Source organism: Stegostoma tigrinum, chromosome 29 (assembly GCF_030684315.1).
Source record: "Stegostoma tigrinum isolate sSteTig4 chromosome 29, sSteTig4.hap1, whole genome shotgun sequence".
NCBI classification, from domain to species: Eukaryota; Metazoa; Chordata; class Chondrichthyes; order Orectolobiformes; family Stegostomatidae; genus Stegostoma; species Stegostoma tigrinum.
This window is the reverse complement of record NC_081382.1, coordinates 35958407-35980480: the sequence shown is the minus strand read 5'-3', so window position 1 is coordinate 35980480 and position 22074 is coordinate 35958407. Positions and strand designations below refer to the sequence as shown.

General features: G+C 46.1%; 1 protein-coding gene across 1 annotated transcript in view; it reads left to right on the top strand.

The window, feature by feature from the left end:
• Positions 1-22074, top strand: part of LOC125465429 (adenylate kinase isoenzyme 1-like) — a 154749-nt gene that overhangs the window by 54694 nt on the left and 77981 nt on the right. Inside the window, exon 7 of the mRNA XM_048558945.2 lies at positions 10045-10129. Within this exon, the coding sequence (XP_048414902.2) occupies positions 10045-10129 (85 nt within the window). The remainder of the gene's footprint in view (positions 1-10044; positions 10130-22074) is intronic.

The window sequence follows — 22074 nt, the reverse complement described above, 5'->3', positions numbered from 1 at the left end:
ACTTTTATTTTAGTTTGTAAGAAATAAGGACTTTCATTGACCATTTCTCCAAAGAGCATCTTAAAGCTTGATGTCTGTTATGGATAGTATAGTTTCTTTATAGCAATTGTACTCACAGTGAGGTTCCACAAGCAGTAATGAGATGGAAAACCATTTAATTTCTTTTTGGTTGTGGGTGGGGTTTGGCCAGTACATGAGGTGAACTCTCTATTCTCTAAACCCCAGGGCAGTGGGTTGGAGTCACATGTGATGTATGTGTGTTTGAATAAGCCACTTTTGAGGCCCCCAAATAAAGACTGTGATATCACAGGATCTGCTGTCAGCACTGGACTGATAGTGCCAGTTAAGATACTGCATTCAAGAAGAAGGCTTACGCATATAATTCATGCAAGAATGAGACTAGAACTGATTCCAGAAAGGTTGTACATTTAATCAGAAGAACAATCATTACTGGGAGTGAGTTAGCTGCTGAAATGGTCGATGCAGATCCTTCTCAATCATTCAAAAATGAGAAATGTCCTCACTGAGCCAATCACATTCTAGACAAAAGGCATTACTTGTGATCTACAGCATCTCATTTTGTTCACCTCAGAGTGGAATATTCCAGGTCTTTCTTTCTCCAAATTTCCAAATTTGCCATTATCTCAACTTGTCTCCTGGTAAAATCTTCATCCGTGTGTTGGTTACATTTTTGTCCTGACAATTCCAACATGCTCCTGGCTGGTCTCCCACATTCTACCCTCTGTAAACTTAACCTAAGCTAACACTGCAGCTCATGCCTTAACCCACACTGGCCAAGCAAGCACCTGGTCTTCAAAACGTACATGTTTGTTTTGAAATCTCACTTTTGCCTTGCCTGTCCCTATTTCTCTCTTCCTCAGATACACAAGATTCCGAGATATCTACACTCATTTATTTCTGGCGGCTTGTACATTCCTGACTGTAATTGATGGCCACACATTCAGTAGCCGAGAACGCCAAACCCTTCTTCTCTACCTCTGTTACTCACTTCCCTCCTTTAAGAAACTCCTTAATATCAATATTTGTGACCAAGCTTTTTGATCACCTGGCCTAATATTTCCTGTGAGGTGCCTCAGGGAATTTGATCATGCTAACAGCGCGATATAAATGTAAATTGTTGATGCTGTCGATGATTTGGCTGAGGGTTTATTTTAAATCTCCTTTGTTTACCCCTCAATGGAGTTTACCTGCCTGCACGTAAGGGACTGCAGGAAAATCGAAAAGTGCAGCTCCATCCGGACAGTCAGGATACACTCGGAGCCCTGGGCTTTGTTCAACTTTCTAATTAGATATGATATGATTAAAGTTTCCTCTGTTTGTCTTTTTGTAACAGTCAGCAACTTCAGGACAAAAAACAGAAACTTGGGCTTGTGGGAGAAAGGCAACAGAGAAGATGCAGAGATAAGAAGGTCAGGGCAGTGATTGCAATGAGGTCAGCCAGCTAGAGATCATAAATATCAGTTCCCTGTTGGGCCTGTTATTCTGGACCAATTAGGGAGCCGTTGCTGACAGATAAGGACAGGAATGCCAGACATCCTATTCACACTGAGAGCTGGTTCTGAGGGATCTGGATCAGTGTCAAGGACTCTCCACGTGTAAATAAAAGGTAACATATTGATGGGATACTAGCCTCTGTGGAGTTATTTCATCGAGGTGCAGGATGAAAGGCCACTGTACAGCCTGTACTTGCATTAAAATCTTTATGTGTCCCCTTCTATCACAAACCCCACCTTTATTAGAATTGGGAATCTGTCCGGTTTTCTTTTGATCTACGATCTGTTCCAATTTATAGCCTGTCATTTATACAAAACAATCAGGGCCAAGGGCAAACAGTGAATCACTTCATTAAATTCCTGCCCAGATTAAGTGGATATTGTTTTGTTTATTTTCCATTTCACAAGCTTCCTTGTTAAACCAGAATCTCAGACTAATGGCAGATGGTTACATTTGAATTTACTGAAAAACCACTGCGATTAAAATGATGGCATGAAACTGTTAGAAAGTGGAGATTCATCCCTCTCACCTCTGAAAACAAAAACTGAAGCACCCGAAGAGGCGCACCTGGCCCTGTAATCTGATAAAAGGAGCGTGAAAAGTTATGTAACCTGACTTTGAGCGACTTCTAGCAGTTAGACCAAATAAATCCCTAACACTCACTTTACAATCAACAAGTAACAATTTATTTATCTAACTCTACCAGTGAACAAATTAACTAAACAATTAACAAACAGAACAAATTCCTTATAACTACTAACTATTCCCAAATAATGCAAGATTCTAATGGTATGCTGTTCCAGTAAATACAAATCCCACTTATATAACAAATCATAGAATTTAGTCTCTCAAAATTACAGCCAGGATATGTCTTTTGGAATCTTCTGTGTATTCTCTGATAATTCTTCTGTCAGGAATACTTTCTCTGACAATTCTTCTGTCAGGAATGCTTTTTTTGTGAATTTGTCTGTCAGGAATCTTAGCTAGGTATGCTGTGGTACCTTTGTGAATATACGGTGCTTTCTGTAAACACTGAGAGCCGTTATCTGTAGCAGATGGCTGTTAGCTGTGTTGCTTTTCCAACTGCCCCCTTCTTTTATACCCGTGATGACATATCACTTTCTTACAATCAAATTGTCAAAACCATCAGATTCAAATTTGATAGCTTTTTGTTTGGCTAAATTCAAAAACCTATTCTTTGTAAAAATGCTGCTTGGCCTGCTAACAGTATGCCCTTTTGACACAAATGTTTCAATCCAGGTGCTGACTGTACTTGCAAACTTTCAAGCTGCTCACAAAAATCTCCTAGCTTAGAAAAAGCACAATCTTTTAAAGGGACCACGCAATGCTTCCCCCCACCCTACACCCCCCCCTCACACCTAGCATTTTGCAATCACCAAATTCTAACATCCTGTCTCCCCATCTACAAATACACTACCCAACTTCACAACAAAACCGTTACAGATTAATGTCAATACCCATCTGGTTCACTACTGCCCCATAAGGAAGGAATTCTGCCATCTGGTGACTCCAGACCCACAACAATGTGTTCGACTCTTAGCTGCCCATTGGGCTATTAGGAATGGGCAATACATGCTGCCTGGCCAGCGATGCCCTCATCTTGCGAATGAATGAAGGAAGAAAAGTTCTAAAGCCTAATCCTGTTTGTGGGCACCCATCCCAGAGGGCAGTTAAGAGCCAACCACATTGCCATGACTGGTGTCACAGTAGGCCAGACTGGGTAAGGATGGCAGTTTCCTTCCCTAAAGAGCATTAGTGAACTAGATGGGGTTTTTCAACAATTGGCAATGGATTGTCAATTGATAATGGTCCATTAGACTCTTAATTCCAGGTTTTTACCGAATTCAAATTCCACCATCTGTCTTTCGAACCCAAGTTCCCAGAACATTACCTGGGTGCCTGGATTAACAGTCCAGCAACATTACTACGAAGCCATCACCTCCCCTATGTGTTCAAGATCATTCCAAATCAGAGATAGAAAAATTCTTCCTCACCTTTCCCCTGAATCTCTTGCCAAAACTTTAAATCTCTGTCCCCTAGTTTTTGTATCATCAGCTTACAGGAACAGCTTTACTCTGTCTATATTATCCAAAGCTGTCATAATCTGGTATATTTCTATCAAATCCCTCAACTTCCTTTGCCCTGAGGAGAACAACCCCAAACCTGTAGCTAAAATCCCTGAATCCCTGCAACCGTTCTGGTCGATCAGAAATCCAACAGGTTCGTTGATGACTAAAGTAGTATCACTCCAAATGGAAAAATCTCGTTGTTGGTTCAAGCGATTTCAGCCTGAGACTGCCCACAAACAGGATGAAGCTTTAGCCCAGTAAACACTTATGCATGAGCTAGAAGTGGAGAAGACAAATAATTTTGAAAGGTGACTGAATGGGCAATTGTAGGAAATAGAGGATGGATTGGGTGAGTGGAATTGGTCGGAATGTCATACACAGGGCTGGCAAAGTCTCAGTTTGCTGAATGCCATTATGACTCTATTAATAGACTCCTGGCCCATTCCAGTGGTGTAAAAGGGGTGAAATTGAACCAGCTGTCCTGCTAAATGCTTCAATTTCAATTGAAGCCACTGTGAGAAATGTAACTTTGGAGAGTTGACCAAATGCCAGCTGATCAGATCTGTAAGCCCTATTACACACTCACCCAGAGCTAGAATTGCTTTCCATTGTCTTGTTAATATTGAAGCTGGGGGTGTTCTATTTGTCTAAAGAAATCCTCAGATACTTCAAAGGATTCTGCTATTGCAATAAATGTAGCTACATTTACATGATGTAATAATGTCATGTGAATCCTAGTGGTCTGTTGTAGCACTGACCTTCAATTTCCCTGGTATGTGCTGCTGGAAAAGCATTTAGAAAGCTATTTTTGTTCAGTAAAATGTCTTATCGGTTTTGGTCCATCATTTTGAGTTTTCTCTGCAGCTGGTTCATGATGTCCCCCATCTTCCCCTCACCCTTGCCTTGATCGCGGATGCTGCCAGAACTGGAAAATGCACAATTAAATGGGTTTTACAAAGGAATCTATCAAGACACGTGTCAACTCAGGCACCACTTCACAGTTTGGCCACCACTGTTATTCAACAATTGCCTAACTTTTTGGTTTTAGAACTTGGGGTTTTGATATCAAAATCTGCATGTCACCAAATTGGTGTTGGGCAGTGGTGGGAATGGGATTTTGGTGTGGTTAGTACTGAGGAGGACTGGAAGAAAAGTTTGGAAAACTGCCTTCAGTTTTGGTCTCCCTGCTATAGGAATGATATTGTTAAACTTGAAAAGGTACGGAAAAGATTCACAAGGATGTTGCCAGGGTCAGAGGGTTTGAACTATAGGGAGAGGCTGAATAAACTGGGGCTACTTTCCCTGGAGAATCAGAGGCCGAGGGGTGACCAACCACATCGAGGTTTATAAAATCGTGAGGGGCATGGATGGGATGCGTAGCCCAGGTATTTTTTCTAGGGTGGAGAGTCCAAATCTAGAGTGGCATCGGTTTAAGGCGAGAGGGGAATGATTTAAAAAGGTCCTGAGAGATAACTTTTTCATGCAAGGGGACGCATGCATGGAATGAGCTGTCAGAGGAGGTGGTGGAGGCTGGTACAATGACAACATTTAAAGGGCACCTGGATGGCTACATGAATAGGAAGGGTTTAGAGGCATGTAGGCCAAATGCTGGCCAATGTGAATAAATTAATTTAGGATAACTGGTCAGCATGGATGAGTTGGACCGAAGGGTCTGCTTCATGCTGTATAACTTTATGACTCTAAAATACGGGAGTACATTAATAAACATGCAGAATGGACTGGAATTGGCCAATGAATTCCAATGTGGAGGAGTGTGATGTGGAAGATTAAGACCATTTGACCTTTGGAAAATGGTGTTAGGAACTGAGAGCTCTGGGCTACTCATCACTGTGACAAGGATTAACAAGGCCATCGAACAGAGTAAGCAGAACACTGCATATTGAAATCTGACAGGTCTGAAAAGATACTGTGTTAACTTGCATAGAACCTGGTTAGACTGCATCGAGCACTTTGCACAATTCTGGTCTTCTGTATTTAAAGGAAAAGGTAGAGGCAGCAAGAGAAGTGCACATAAGCTCTACTAGAATTATGTGCTAATCAAAAGGCTGTCGGAACATGCCAGAGCTCCTTTACTCTAGGAAGGTGACCACTGAGGCCTGCTCTGATGGACGTCTTTAAGGGTAGAGGAGGGTTTGGTAGGTGGGGTAGAGAAAAATGTTTCCACGTGCAGGGAGACCAGAACGAGGAGAATTCAAGAGGAACCTTATAGCCTAGCAAGTGATGAGAATGTGCTCCCAAAGGGAGCAGTTGGGATAATGATCACAAATGCATTCGAGGGGAGGCTGGATGAACATAAAGGGAGAAAGGAATAGAAGGAAATGGTGACAGAGTGAAGTGCAGAAGAGTGAGATGTAACTCAAGTAAATCATTGCTCTCAGTGTGGAGTTATTGCCCTGAATGGCAGTATAGGTGGGAGTACATGTCAAGATGAGGCCATAAGGAATCTTCAGGAGGTTGTAGATAGGTTGAGTGAGTGGGCATGCATTTTGGGAGGAAGAATTAAAAGGCAGAGTATTATTTAAATGGAGCAATAATCAAACGGTGCATTGCAGAGGGATCTACGTGTTTGTGAAAATGGAACATAAAGTTAGCACACAGGTGTAATGCATAGTTACTAAGGCAAATAGAATGTTATTTGTAGGGGGTTGGAATTTAAAAATGGGAGAGCCTTGCAATTATATAAGATGTTCGTGAGGCCACACCTGGAGTACTGTGGACAGTTTTGGTCCCTGTAGTTAAGAAAGAACATATTAGCGTTGAAAGTAGTTGAAAAGACTCACTAAGCTGATTCCTGGGATGAAAAGTTTGAATGTTATGGAACCAGTTTACGCAAGTTGTAATTAATCTCAGGGATGCTTCTTATGTGGGTCCACTTTCCTCTTTATGAAGCTGCTGTTCCTATGTTTAAGATGCTGCTACCCCACAGTCTCATTTACAGGTGCTCTCTCTCTCTCTCTCTCTCTCTCTCTCTCTCTCGCTCAGTCTCTCTCTCTTTCTCTCTCTGTGTGTCTCTCTGTCTCTCTCTCTGTCTTCCTCTTTCTCTGTCTCTCTGTCTCTCCCTCTGTCTCTCTCTCTCTCTACACACATGCACACTTAAACTGAGCATGCAGGTTGGTTAAATGTGAGCCCACAGACTTCCCTTCTCCTTTCAGTAATGTGTATGTGGCTGCCAACATGCCTAGTCTAAATGATCCTTTTGACTTATTCATCCATACTGTATGGTTCCTTCCCTGTTGTTTGAAATGATGTGTGGTTTGGTAGGCTGTGTTATTTTTGCTGATCGTGAATCATACCACACAGGTAGAGGCCATTCGACCCTTCGTGTCTTTGCCACCTCTTTACAAGAATGATTCACCGAGACCTGATGCTGTGTCTTTTTCCCATAGCCCTGCAATCTATTCTTGCTCTTCAGATAATTATCGAATCCTCCTTTGAAAGCCACAAAAGAGTCTGCCTCCTGTGCAGTCTCAGGCAGAACTTTCTGGAACCAATCCACTCAGTGTAGAAAGATGTTGCCTTATGAGGGAGATCTATAAAGATCAGGCCAGGTGAGCTTTCTCAAAAGGCTATTGGTTGGCCAGCTGTGTTTTTACAACCATCTTGCAGCGTCAAGGTCAGTACTGATGATGCAACTTTTATTTTAACTTAAACCACATTCACCAATTGCCAGGAACTCATGCATTTCGGGTTATTAATCGAGGCTAAGTCTCTGGATTCCTCGTCCAGTAAGATGGCTGCTACACTGTCACATTTTAAGATACTCTGTTGCTTTATTCTGTTCCTCCTGCTTCATAGCAGTGGGACCTGTTCCTAAAGATTGTTTGAAGGTTACAAAGAGTGACAGCTCAAAGGTATTAAGGGGGGGTGGCTGTGTCTGATTGATCCTCCTCTAAGTGCCATTTAGAGCTCATTTCATCCTCGATTCGCACAGCAACATTGGCACCTGGTCACCCTGGTTTCTGCGCCGGGGTGGGGGGAGGGTGAAGGGGGGTGCGGGGAGAACCTTCCACAGGGAGAACCGAGATTGTCTCTGCTGCACTATGAGAAAGAAAAGCAATAAGCAAGACAGAGACACAATCCAGTCACCCACAATAAAGACCGAAAATGCAGGAAAGGCTCAGCAGGACACTCAGCAGCTGACGGAGAGAGAGTGGGAGAATGAAACAGTTAAAATGTTAGGTCGACAGTGTGTTGCCAGTCCTGGGGAAGGATTGTTAACTTTGTCTCTCCCTGCCTGGCCTACTGTGCCTTTCCCAACCATTTGTCTTTTTAATTACAATTTCTAGAGTCCCCAGTAATTTTGCTCCATCTGTTTGCTGCCTCCTACTCTCAGGTAGATTGCTGTCCATCACCTGTGCAGTTACAATGGGACACTCAGTTCATGCTGAGGTGGTTTGACTCAATTCCAAACAAACAGTCTCTTTCAGCAGCACCCCATCCACCATCTTCAATGTTCACTCCCTCCCTCCACCACCAGGGGATCCAATCTTCTACCCCTCCCAGGACAAGGTAACCTGCTCATTCCCCTCTGAGTCAGAGCCAGTCTAAGGATACACAGTAGTGAGACTGAGATGAGGAGAAATGTCTTCACGCAGAGAGTGGGGAGCTTGTGCAATTCTCTGCCCCAGAAAGTAGTTGGGACCAAAATGTTGAATATTTTGAAGAAGGAGTTGGATTATAGGGCTAAAAGGATCAAAAGGTCTGTGGAGAAAGTGGGAACAGAGGACTGAGTTGGATGATCAGCCGTGATCATATTCAATGGGGGAGCAGGCTCGTAGGGCTGAATGGCCTCCTGCTGCTCCTGTTTTCTTTGTTTCTCTGAACAACATACTATGCTATCTTGGAACTATGTAGCTGTTCCTTCAGTGTCACTGGGTCAAAACCCTGGAAGCTCCCTCCTCACAGCACTGTGGGTGTGCCAACACCCTCATGGACTCCCATGGCGTGACAAGGAAGCTCACTATCTCCTCAAGGGCAGTGGGGGTTGGGTAAGAAATGCTGACATTCCCAAAAATTAATGAAAGGAAAGGGAAATAGAGAATGCTGGTATTTATTTCAAGGGGGATGGAGTATAAAAGTAAGGAACTGGCCATCAGTGAGATGCCACCTCTTTAACTGCAATGAAGAGGCGTTCCAGCAGGGGTCAGTAGTTGGCAATCTGAAACATCCAGCCTCACGTTTTATTATTGATAATGGGAACTGCAGATGCTGGAGAATCCAAGATAATAAAATGTGAGGCTGGATGAACACAGCAGGCCCAGCAGCATCTCAGGAGCACAAAAGCTGACGTTTCGGGCCTAGACCCTTCTTCAGAGAGGGGGATGGGGTGAGGGTTCTGGAATAAATAGGGAGCGAGGGGGAGGCGGACCAAAGGTGGAGAGAAAAGAAGATAGGTGGAGAGAGTATAGGTGGGGAGGTAGGGAGGGGATAGGTCAGTCCAGGGAAGATGGACAGGTCAAGGAGGTGGGATGAGGTGACTAGGTAGGAGGTGGAGGTGCAGCTTGAGGTGGGAGGAAGGGATGGGTGAGAGGAAGAACAGGTTAGGGAGGCAGAGACAAGTTGGACTGGTTTTGGGATGCAGTGGGTGGAGGGGAAGAGCTGGGCTGGTTGTGTGGTGCAGTGGGGGGAGGGGACGAACTGGGCTGGTTTTGGGATGCGGTGGGGGAAGGGGAGATTTTGAAGCTGGTGAAGTCCACATTGATACCATTGGGCTGCAGGGTTCCCAAGCAGAATATGAGTTGCTGTTCCTGCAATCTTCGGGTGGCCTCATTGTGGCACTGCAGGAGACCCATGATGGACATGTCATCTAAAGAATGGGAGGGGGAGTGGAAATGGTTTGCGACTGGGAGGTGCAGTTGTTTATTGCGAAGGTTTAGGGCAGATGCCAGAGATAGGTTCTTCACACAGAGAATGATGGGCATATGGAATGTGCTGCTGGCGGTGGTAATGGAGATATTTTAGAGACTTTTAAGCAACTCTTGGATAGGGACATGGAGGGTAGTAAAATGTAGGGTATGCAGGATAGATGATCTTAGTAGGATAATAGGTCAGTACAACATCATGGGCCAAAGGGCCTGTACTGTGCTGCACTGATCTCCGTTCTATGTTCAATCTCTCACTCCAAGACAGAGGCATTTTTTCCAGTGCTGACCTCTTGTCTATCCCATAGTCGCTTCGTCCCAGTGTTAGCAGTCATGCCTTGGCGTCTCGGTTGCAATAATTTAGTCAAATCTCCTTATATTTCCTTCTTTGGCTCAGTGTCAGTGATCTATCTGTGAATATGCTCCTGTGAGATCTTTTATGTAAATGAAATTTGCTGCTGTTAGGGATAATTTATCAGGCAACCAGGATTGGGTGGGGGTTTCCTTGTACTACTGCAAAATTCACTTTTCCTCTCTTACTTGCCATTCTTTTGCAGTTGGACGCAGATCGTGAGGAGGATGAAATATTCTGTGACATCAATGCTGTGGTTTTGAAGAGACTGTTCCCAGCAGGAAGAGACGGTAGGGCTTATTTCTTTGGATTTCTCTGACCTTTCTTTAACCCATAACACAGGAAAAACCAAGTGTGTTGTGGCACCAAACAGGAAGGGATTCTTGGAAGCAATTCCTTAGTGAACAAGTTAGCATTTAACAAAGACAAGCCTGGTTTCTCTCACCCTCCATCAGATAACATTGTTTTAATTGCCCTGCCTATCACATCGGAAATGTAGGGTACATGGAATGGGAGGAGATTCCTGTGGAGTACAAATTCCAGCATGGATTGGTCGGGCCAAATGGCCAGCTTCAGTGCTGTACATTCTATGTCATTTACTGGATGGTGACCTGCGTAGGTTAGAGAGCTGGAGAAACTGTTTTGACTGAGAGTGTTTGAGGAATACTTTGTAGTAGTGGAGTTTGCCTGAAGAACTGAGCTTGTTAGTACCTGCTCTTTGGCCACTACGTGAGCTCCTAAAATACCAAGATCTCATCCAGGGCACTCACATGCTTTCTTCTGGGCTGCCTGGCGCCATATTGCTGCAGGTGTTAGTGTGCATGCAGTGAATAGTCACAGAAATTCAGAACAAGTAGATGTCACAGTACAGTGGCTCATGGGTTAGCACTGCAGCCTCAGGGCACCAGAGACCCAGTATTGATTCCACACTCGGGTGACTGTGTGGACTTGCTCATTCCCCCTGTATCTTTGCAAGTTACCTCCCAATGCTCCAGTTTCCTCCCACAGTCCAAAGACGTGCAGGTTAACCGGATTGGCCATTATGTCCAGGGATGTGTAGGTTCAATGCACTGGCCATGGGAAATGCAGGGTTACAAAGGTAGAGTTAGAGATGTGGGTCTGGCTGGAATGCTGTTCGGAGGGTGGCTGTGGATGGGCTGAATGGCCTGTTTCCGCACTGTAGAGATTCTATGATGTCATTAACAAGACAGTTCAATACATAGTTTCTACTGTGGATAGCACCCAGCCCCTGAAAAAGCAGACCTTTCTAGGTTCAAATCCCAATCCAGCACTTAACGCTGACAGCCCCTACTCTGAGTATGATGTAGAGTCAGAGGTGCCGAGGCCAAGCCATATCTGCCTGTTAAAAATCCCGTGATTTTTTGATCTTCCTTTGATAATCCCTGGAACCATTCCTGTGAACTCCTTCTGCACCCAATCTCATGCCTTCAAAATTGCAGCTGACAGAGATGGCAGGGGTGTGAAGTGTGTATTCTATAGCACTGAAACTAACGGTTAAACAATGTTTTGTGTAAAATCTTCTTACATGTCCATTCTTGTTTATTTGCCTTTATTTATAAAGCTTCCAGATCCTATTGTCTTATGTTTACTTGTGCTCAATCTTTAAGAAATGTATGTATTTGAACCCCTAAAACCTCTCTATTCAGAGAAGGTGCGAGGAATGAAACTTGTCCGTACGTGCACTCCCCAGTAACTATTGGGCAATTTCCTGACAAATATTTAATTGCATAATCTGTGTATGTGTCAGATTGTTCTTTTATCAACAAAGTGCAGAGTAATGTCCCACAGCTCTGATTATTTTTTGCATGGAGACAAAGTGTTTTCTTTCCCAGCAGGCATTGCGCGAACGGTAAAACGTCATTACAAGTTGTAAGAGAGCCAGACAGACTGGGAAAATTGTTGAGGCAGTGTTTAGAGTTTCGTGTTTAACTGTTATACTTGTATGCTTAAGATCATGGTTGTAAGCCCATTAGTATGGGACATGGAAATCAACTGTGGCAAGATTATTTATACTTCAGATGATACTTGCACACAGTTATTATCCAACATCATCGACTTCACCGACATCACTGTAACCAGCCCTCAGGCCCGAAAACGGGGGAGGTAGATGTTAAACAAAAACAGAAATTGATGGAGAATCTCAGCAGGTCTGGCGGCATCTGTGGGAAGAAAGCAGAATTAACATTTCGGATCCAGTGACCCTTCTTCAGAACGGATAGACATTGGTAGCCGAGCTGAAGAGGGAATGATCAATTGTAACTTTCCTGAGAAATGCCCCAAGCAGGTCAGTTCAGGTGGGAGTGAGGATGAACAATAAATTCTGGCCCAACCAGTGACGGCCACAGCAAATTGATTAAAAAAAACCCTCCACGTCTGACATATGAGCAGATGCTAATGCTTGCCACTGCAGTTGTGTCGACAATTTTTTTTGTAGAAGCAATGTGCAAGTTCCATCATTTGCTGGTATCGGAGGAAGTGTCATCCTGTCCATGATAAGGGCTACATTTTGTCGCCTCCATCCATGGTCTGTGGGAGATATGATTTCTGGTGATTGCATGAGTATTGCAGCCAGTTCTCATTGGCAGGTTATACACGTTTTGACAGTGAATCTTTGTTCGGCTGCAAACACTCCCAGTTCGGAATGTCTGATATCTAGTCTGGCTTACATAATTGCATCCAAACTGACCATGGACTGTACAACTATATGTCTGTGGCTCTTCACATAGAGGCTGTGAACAAGCAAAATATAGCCCTGACTTCATAAACCTCATCACTGCCTGCATTGCTACTGCCCTGATTTCACCTTCCCTGTTGTAGACAGAGAATCCTGAGAAACCATGAAACCCAAAGGGAATGTGCAGACCTCTACCAATGTGACCCAGAATGCGATAGCCTTTAATCGAATGTTTTCTTCTTCTCTTGTGCAAAGGTATAGATTAGCACCAGGGTCCTTACAGAATGCCAAGCACAGGGTAAAGACTTCATTGTCAGAATTGTTGGGTGCAACATGCTGACTGGAACTGGCTGCAAATGGACTGTCTGGGCAGTCGTGTGTCAGCTACTTTTCGAGAAGAAATAAAAGTAGATGTGATTGGAGATCAATCTTTTAAGCTCCAGGACATTTAACAAGTCAGATCTGGGGCATTCAGCTGTCTGAGCCTGCTCTGCCATTTAAACAACATCTACTCACCCATTTTCCTGCACTATCTCCATATCTCTTGATCCAAAAATCCAAGCCTAGAACTTGGTATCAACCTCCAGAGACCAGTTTCCCTGCCGTTCTGATGAAGAGGGACATTCATTTCCAGGTCCAGTATAAAGGGTTTTGGGTCGTTAACCACCTTGATAGATTTGAGCCGTCTCTCATTGAGGAATTGGACTTTAACATGGCTATTTTGCCCACCAAAGGAGGTTTTGGTGTTTTACGCTCCACTGATTGACCCACCATTACATTTCTTCCTTTTTCATCCATGGAACATGGGCATCACTGGCTGGGCCAGCTTTTAATGCCCATCCATAATTGCCCAGAGGACAGATAAGAGTCAACCATATTATTGTGGGTCTGGAATCAGATGCAGGCTAGAATGGATAAGGATTGCAGATTTCCTTCCCAGGAATGGGCAACAACTGCTGTGCCAGTCAATGATGCCCACCTTTAATGAGTGCACTTAAAGAAAAAGGCTCTTTATGATAATGGTTGCATGGCTGCCATTAAGCTGGCTTTTTATTTCCAAAGATTTTATTCAATTCATGGCAAAATGTTGTGGTTCTGGATTACTACCTCCACTGCTATACCATTTGCTATATCACTGCTATCCACACTCTTGATGCTATTGGTGCTGTGTCTGGATCAAAGTAGATCACTCTTGGCTGACCCGTCTCACAAGAACTCTCAGCATTTGATCAACAACTTGTCCAAATGTTGATTGTGGTTTCACGAATGGAAGCCCTTGCTGGAGTATCCAGCCAAGACATTGTTGTTCACTTGTGGCAGTATGCAGGGGAGGTATGCATTAGGCTGCAGCCATCTCCTGGAATCAGCTGGTTGCTGTCTGTCACCTTGTGAACATGCCCTTTGCTCCCTACCACATAAATCGAAACATGGAGTGGTGTTGAGGGACAGGGTGGGGGGGGAGGTGCTGGTTTCTAGGTATTAAAATGTGAGGCTAGATGAACACAGCAGGCCAAGCAGCATCTCAGGAACACAAAAGCTGACGTTTCGGGCCTAGACCCTTCATCAGAGAGGGGGATGGGGAGAGGGAACTGGAATAAATAGGGAGAGAGGGGGAGGCGGACCGAAGATGGAGAGTAAAGAAGATAGGTGGAGAGAGTATAGGTGGGGAGGTAGGGAGGGGATAGGTCAGTCCAGGGAAGACGGACAGGTCAAGGAGGTGGGATGAGGTTAGTAGGTAGATGGGGGTGCGGCTTGGGGTGGGAGGAAGGGATGGGTGAGAGGAAGAACCGGTTAGGGAGGCAGAGACAGGTTGGACTGGTTTTGGGATGCAGTGGGTGGGGGGGGAAGAGCTGGGCTGGTTGTGTGGTGCAGTGGAGGGAGGGGACGAACTGGGCTGGTTTAGGGATGCAGTAGGGGAAGGGGAGATTTTGAAACTGGTGAAGTCCACATTGATACCATATGGCTGCAGGGTTCCCAGGCGGAATATGAGTTGCTGTTCCTGCAACCTTCGGGTGGCATCATTGTGGCAGTGCAGGAGGCCCATGATGGACATGTCATCTAAAGAATGGGAGGGGGAGTGGAAATGGTTTGCAACTGGGAGGTGCAGTTGTTTGTTGCGGATTGAGCGGAGGTGTTCTGCAAAGCGGTCCCCAAGCCTCCGCTTGGTTTGCCCAATGTAGAGAAAGCCGCACCGGGTACAGTGGATTCAGTATACCACATTGGCAGATGTGCAGGTGAACCTCTGCTTAATGTGGAATGTCATCTTGGGGCCTGGGACAGGGGTGAGGGAGGAGGTGTGGGGACAAGTGTAGCATTTCCTGCGGTTGCAGGGGAAGGTGCCGGGTGTGTGGGGTTGGAGGGCAGTGTGGAGCGAACAAGGGAGTCACGGAGAGTGTGGTCTCTCCGGAAAGCAGACAGGGGTGGGGATGGAAAAATGTCTTGGGTGGTGGGGTCGGATTGTAAATGGCGGAAGTGTCGGAGGATGATGCGTTGTATCCGGAGGTTGGTAGGGTGGTGTGTGAGAACGAGGGGGATCCTCTTAGGGCGGTTGTGGCGGGGGCGGGGTGTGAGGGATGTGTTGCGGGAAATACGGGAGACGCGGTCAAGGGCGTTCTCGATCACTGTGGGGGGAAAGTTGCGGTCCTTAAAGAACTTGGACATCTGGGATGTGCAGGAGTGGAATGTCTTATCGTGGGAGCAGATGCGGCGGAGGCGGAGGAATTGGGAATAGGGGATGGAATTTTTGCAGGAGGGTGGGTGGGAGGAGGTGTATTCTAGGTAGCTGTGGGAGTCGGTGGGCTTGAAATGGACATCAGTTACAAGCTGGTTGCCTGAGATGGAGACTGAGAGGTCCAGGAAGGTGAGGGATGTGCTGGAGATGGCCCAGGTGAACTGAAGGTTGGGGTGGAAGGTGTTGGTGAAGTGGATGAACTGTTCGAGCTCCTCTGGGGAGCAAGAGGCGGCGCCGATACAGTCATCAATGTACCGGAGGAAGAGGTGGGGTTTGGGGCCTGTGTAGGTGCGGAAGAGGGACTGTTCCACGTAACCTACAAAGAGGCAGGCATAGCTGGGGCCCATGCGGGTGTCCATGGCCACCCCCTTAGTCTGTAGGAAGTGGGACGAGTCAAAAGAGAAGTTGTTGAGTGTGAGGACGAGTTCAGCTAGGCGGATGAGAGTGTCGGTGGAGGGGCACTGGTCGGGCCTGCGGGACAGGTTGAAGCGGAGGGCCTTGAGGCCATCTCCATGCGGAATGCAGGTGTACAGGGACTGGACATCCATGGTGAATATGAGGTGTTGGGGGCCAGGGAATTGGAAGTCCTGGAGGAGGTGGAGGGCATGGGTGGTGTCACGGACGTAGGTGGGGAGTTCCTGGACCAATGGGGAGAAACTGGAGTCCAGATAGGTGGAGATGAGTTCGGAGGGGCAGGAGCAGGCTGAGATGATGGGTCGACCAGGGCAGGCAGGTTTGTGGATTTTGAGAAGGAGATAGAAACGGGCCGTGCGGGGTTGGGGAACAATGAGGTTGGAGGCTGTGGGTGGGAGGTCCCCTGAGGTGATGAGGTCGTGAATGGTGTTGGAGATGATGGTTTGGTGCTCGGGTGTGGGGTCATGATCGAGGAGGCGGTAGGAGGTGGTGTCGGAGAGTTGGCGTCTGGCCTCGGCGATGTAGAGGTCAGTGCGCCATACTACCACTGCGCCACCCTTGTCTGCAGGTTTGATGGTGAGGTTGGGGTTGGAGCGGAGCGAGCGGAGGGCTGCCCATTCTGCGGGGGAGTGGTTGGAGTGGGTGAGAGGGGTGGAGAGGTTGAGGCGGTTAATGTCTCGACGGCAGTTGGAGATGAAGAGGTCGAGGGAGGGTAGGAGGCCTGGGGGTGGTGTCCAGGAGGAGGACTTGTGTTGGAAGCGGGCGAAGGGGTCAGTGGAGGGAGGGTTAGGTTCCCGGTTGAAGAAGTAGGCATGGAGGCGAAGACGGCGGAAAAACTGCTCTATGTCCAACCGTGACTGGTATTCGTTGATGTGTGGTTGTAGGGGGACAAAGGTGAGCCCCTTACTAAGGACTGACCGTTCGTCCTCAGTCAGTGGGAGGTCTGGGGGGATGGTGAAGATGCGGCAGAGCTCAGTGCGGCTGTCTCCTCTGGGGTTGCTGGCTGTGGAGGTTGTGGGCGGAGCGATGAGGTCGTCGGCTGTGGGCGGGGTTCCGTCGGCGTCGGCCGTGGGCGGGGTTTCGCCGGCGTCGGCCGTGGTATTGTTTTTCTAGGTATTTCTAGGTATTGTTGTGTTTGAGTTTCATTTAAGGTAGGAGTTTTTGGTTGCATTGTCACACTCCCTTTGAATAATTAGACTATGCGTGTTGTGAGCTGTGCCCTCTCCTGACAATATCTCCAAGGTGGCTGAGATCCTGGACCAGTACAGTGTGGATGTTGATTGTGACATTGGATGGGACATACTGCTCGCTGCTCTTAGCGAATCTGGGGTTCAGCCAGTGCGGTGCGTGCACTGACACCTCAGTGTTTGGACAGCCATACCCCAGACCATTAAGAAGCCTTATTAAGAGAAGTTTATGTTGAGCCAGTTATCTATTTGAAAGACATTGTCTTGTGTGTTGGCATAAGCCTCTTCCCATTGACTCCCACGTTCATGACATCTCATCATGAGGAAATACTCTTGTTGCTGTTGATATTTCTGAGGATGTGGAGGCTAACTTGTTATGTATGTTGTCATGTGAAACCACTATCTCCTAGATCATTTGCTGGATTCAAACTGGGACACTGGGACACAATAGCCACCTTAGTGTTGGGAATGAAAGCGGGTCTTCATGTCCCAGTGCTCATGCAGCACTGATCAGAGTTTGAATGTGGTTCCCTAATGGGGTCCATATTGGAATCTGTGTCTATTTTAGTCTTAAATGCCCTTGCTTCTGAAGGCGCTGACTGCCTGATCAACGAATTCATCTGCCACAGATCCTCAATAAAGACAAAACCCCTCTCAGATGTTCTGAGACTTTTTGGAAAGTGTGAGATTTTGCCATTCTCTTGGTTCTCTATCACAAAGACCACATAGCCTGGCCCTCTGTAATATTGGCTGTCTCAGCCTTAAACTGAGCCCACCAGCTGTTAAAACCCTCAGGTGTGCCTTTGCTGTCTCTATGTAGACAATGCTAACTCCACTCTTCCCTTTTAGATCATTCAAACTTACAATCCATGCCACATAATATTAACCTAACCACCATGTTCTTGCTGAACTACGTGGACTCTCAGAGCCTCGAAAACTCCAATTTAAAACTCTCATTCTTGTCTTTAAATCCATTCATGGACTCCTACCATCTTGCTATGTAGGCCTTCATCCAGCTCTGCAGCCTCAGACTTTCCCTTGGACATTGGAGGCCAAGTGTCTGGATACTTTCAAGAAAGAGATGGATAGAGCTCTTAAAGATAGTGGAATCGAGTGTTATGGGGATAAGGCAGGAACAGGATACTGATTGTGGATGATCAGCCATGATCAAAATGAATGGTGGTGCTGGCTCGAAGGGCCGAATGGCCTACTCTTGCACCTATTGTCTATTGTCTATTGCAGGTTGGGGTTTTGTCTATTCCCAGCTTCCTGGGCCACACAGTCTGAGCTCATTGCCTCCGTATCTCTCTGTATTTGCACCTTCCTCTGCGCCTTATAATCCAATCCAACTGTGTTTATGGCCAGCTCACACATAACCTTCCTCTTGCATGACAAAGCTTTAAAATTGCTACAGCAGCTGTGAAGTGAAGATGTTTCTTCACACACCCAGTTTGCCAGTTGTAATCAACCTCATGCAGATATATTCTGACATGCCTCAGGGGCAGGGCTAACCTGACTCCAGAGATAGTAGGAACTGCAGAGGCTGGAGTCTGAGATAACAAGGTGTAGAGCTGGATGAACACAGTTGGCCAAGCAGCATCAAAGGAGCAGGAAAGCAAATGTTTCAGGTCAGGACTCTTCTTCAGAACTTGATTCCAAGTTCTCCTAGCTTGGAAACAGGGACACTATCGGTCCACCAGAAGAACTCTGTTGTTTTTTAGTTACACTGATGCCTCTGTGAAGTACCTTAGCTTTATTTTCACTCATTGAAGACACACTAATATAAATTCCAGTTGAGTATGAAGTGAGTTTGTAAAGTCAGCCTTCACTGCCATTGTATCTGTGTCAAGTATAACTCGACTTTTTTTTAATTGCTTTCTTAATTGCTTCCCTATGCATTGTGAGGTGTTTGAGATGGAACGAAATCTGCAGGAAATGACAGCTCATCGCAATCGAGACAGAATCTGCCACCATCTGCAGCCGATTTAAGTAACACGTTGCCATGATCGCACATCATTAGCACATACAGATGGGGCCGTTCAGCAATATTGCAACGCTGAACTAATGTTAAACTTATCATGGCAATTCAGCATTCAAGCTGCGATCGCAGTAAAGGGACATCTAACTTCATAAATACTAGGGTGAACGTTAAGTGCAGTGGAAGGGTGACGATTAGATTATTTTATCCTGTGACAAAAATGTTCTTTGTTCCGAGGAAATAAATCATGGGGATGGACCTTTTCCATTTGCCAGTCGCTGGGAGTGGAGCGGGGACAGTCCAAGTCACCTTCTCAAAAGCAAAGTAACACAGTTGCTGGAAATCTGAAATAAAAATAAAATTTGCTGTAAAGCTGAACACCTCAGTGAGCATCTGTGGGGAGGGAAACAGAATTGATATTTCAGGTTAATGACCTTTGACAAGAATCGAGAACCCTTGCTTCCCCCTTTACCCAGATTCCACCACAAGGGGGAGCATCCTCTCTGCATTGACCTTTTCGATCTTGTGTTTCGAAAAGATCACCTCCAGCCCTCTGTAACGTATTTACTTCACTGGGATGCTGCTTGGCCGGCTCTGTTCATCCGGCTTCACACTTTGTTATCTACTTCACACTTGTACTCATTGCAGTGTAAACGATGCACTGGGAGTAAATCAACAAGCCTCCATTGCTCCAAAGTGCTGTTTGTCTGTTGACAAAACGTTTTGGAGTGTATTCATTGATAGAGGAAATATGAAAGCCAGTCTGCACACTGAGGTCTCACATACAGCAATGCGACAGGGGCTAGAGTTTTTATTAGTATTTATTCATTTGTGGGATGTGGGTGTTGCTGGCTGGGTCAGCATTTATTACCCATCCCCAGTTGCCCTTGAGAAGGTGGTGGTGAGCTGCCTTCTTGAATCACTGCAGTCCACCTTCTGTGGATTGACCTACAATGTCATTAGGCAGGGAATTCCAGGATTTTGGCTCAGCAAAAGTGAAGGATTGATGATTTATTTCCAAGTCAAGATGGTGAGTGGCTTGGAGGGGAACTTGAAGGTGGTGTTCCCATATATCTGCTGCCCTTGTCCTTCTAGATGGAAGTGGTCGTGGGTTTAGAAGGTGCTGTCTGAGGGTCTTTGGTGAATTTCTGCAGTGCGTCTTGTAGATAGTACACACTGCTGCTGCTGAGCATCGGTGGAGGGAGTGGATGCTTGTGGATGTGGTTCCAATCAAGCGGCTGCTTTGTCCTGGGTGGTGTCAAGCTTCTTAAGTTGGGGCTGCACTCACCCAAGAAAGTGGGGAGTACTCATCACATTCCTGACGTGTGCCTTGTAGATGATGGACAGGCTTTGGGGAGTCAGGAGGTGAGTTACTCACCACGCTATTCCTAGTCTCTGACCTGTTCTTGTGGCCACTGTGTTTATGTGGTGGGTCCAGTTGAGTTTCTGGTCAGTGGTAACCCCTAGGGTGTTGGTAGCTGGGGATGGTAACACCATTGAATGTCAAGGGGCGGTGGTTAGATTGTCTCTTCTTGAAGATGATTTGTGTGGCACAAATGTTACTATGGCACATACCTGGGCAAAGCTCCCCTGCTGTTCTTCTGATGGTACCCAGCCTCTTTGACAACTAATCTAGGTTTAGCTAGAAACTTTGCTTGGGTAGAGGGCAAAAGGCTTGGCATCACTTAAAAAGCGATGATGGATTATTTTTCTCCTGGATATATAGTCTATAATGGACTGAATGGCCTTTTCATCCACAGTTATGAATGTGGGCAGCTTTGTTAAGTGGGGATAGGCACCACAATGGAATCCTGGGATTTAGTCCATTGGAACAATAAGAACAGTAAACAATGATATTGGCTCATTGGGAATGACTCAAGCTGGCAAGTTGAAAGGCAATCTCTTGTCCTGGAGCCTGCCTTAGCAATTCTTCATAACTTTACTCTCTTCACTGGTAGAGTTTGAGATACAGTCTCATGCCAGAGACAATGGGGAGGTGATGGCCTAATGATATTATCGTTGGACCGTTAATCCAGAGACCCAGATAACATTTAGGGGAGCTGGGTTTGAATCCCACCGCGGCAGATGGTGGAATTTGATTTCTGATGATGACCATGAATCCATTGCTGATTGTCAGGGGAAAGACCCATCTGGTTCATTAATTTCCTTCAGGGAGGGAAACTGCCATTCTTACCTGCTCTGGTCTACACGTGACTCCAGACCCACAGCAATATGGCTGTCTCTTAACTGCCCTGGGCAATTAGGGATGGGCAATAAATGCTGCCTAGCCAACAATGCCCTCAGCACAGTACTGAATAAAAAACAGCCTAGGTGAATGTGCCAGTGCAGTACTGATGGAATTTTGCACTGTCTCAGCTTCTTTGTCACTGATCAAACCTTCATCTGGGGCCCAATTAAGACACAAACCCAAAACCCCATTATTGCCCTGAATCCAGTCATTGGTGAGCTCAGTACTACCTTTCTCTCTGCCCCTTCTCATGCTGTCCTTCCCTATTATAGTCATCTCCGAATTATCCAACTCCAGCCTTCTGAACATCCCTGACTTTAATCACTTCCACCATGGGCAACTTTACCTTAAGCTGCTTGATTGTCAAGTTTGGAATTCTCTCCCTGAACCCTCCTGCCTCTCTGTCTCTTTCTGTCTGTCTGTCTCTCTCTCTCTCTCTTTCCCCTCCTTTAAAATGCTCCTGAAAACATATGTCTTACACCACCTGTTCTTCCTCTCACCTATCCCTTCCTCCCACCTCAAGCCGCACCTCCATTTCCTACCTACTAACCTCATCCCACCTCCTTGACCTGTCCGTCTTCCCTGGACTGACCTATCCCCTCCCTACCTCCCCACCTATACTCTCCTCTCCACCTATCTTGTTTTCTCTCCATCTTTGGTCAGCCTCCCCCTCTCTCCCTATTTATTCCAGAACCCTCTCCCCATCCCCCTCTCTGATGAAGGGTCGAGGCCCGAAATGTCAGCTTTTGTGCTCCTGAGATGCTGCTGGGCCTGCTGTGTTCATCTAGCTCCACACTTTATTATCTTATGAAGGAACAGTGCTGTCCTTGAGTCAACATGATTCTGCTCCGAAGATGCTGCTTGGCCCGCTGTGTTCATCCAGCTTCACACTTTGTTATCTTACACCAGCTCATTGTCTGGCTGTCCAGTGGCTCGATGTGAGCTTTGCTGTGGTTTCAGGGACATGAAGCACTTTGAGATT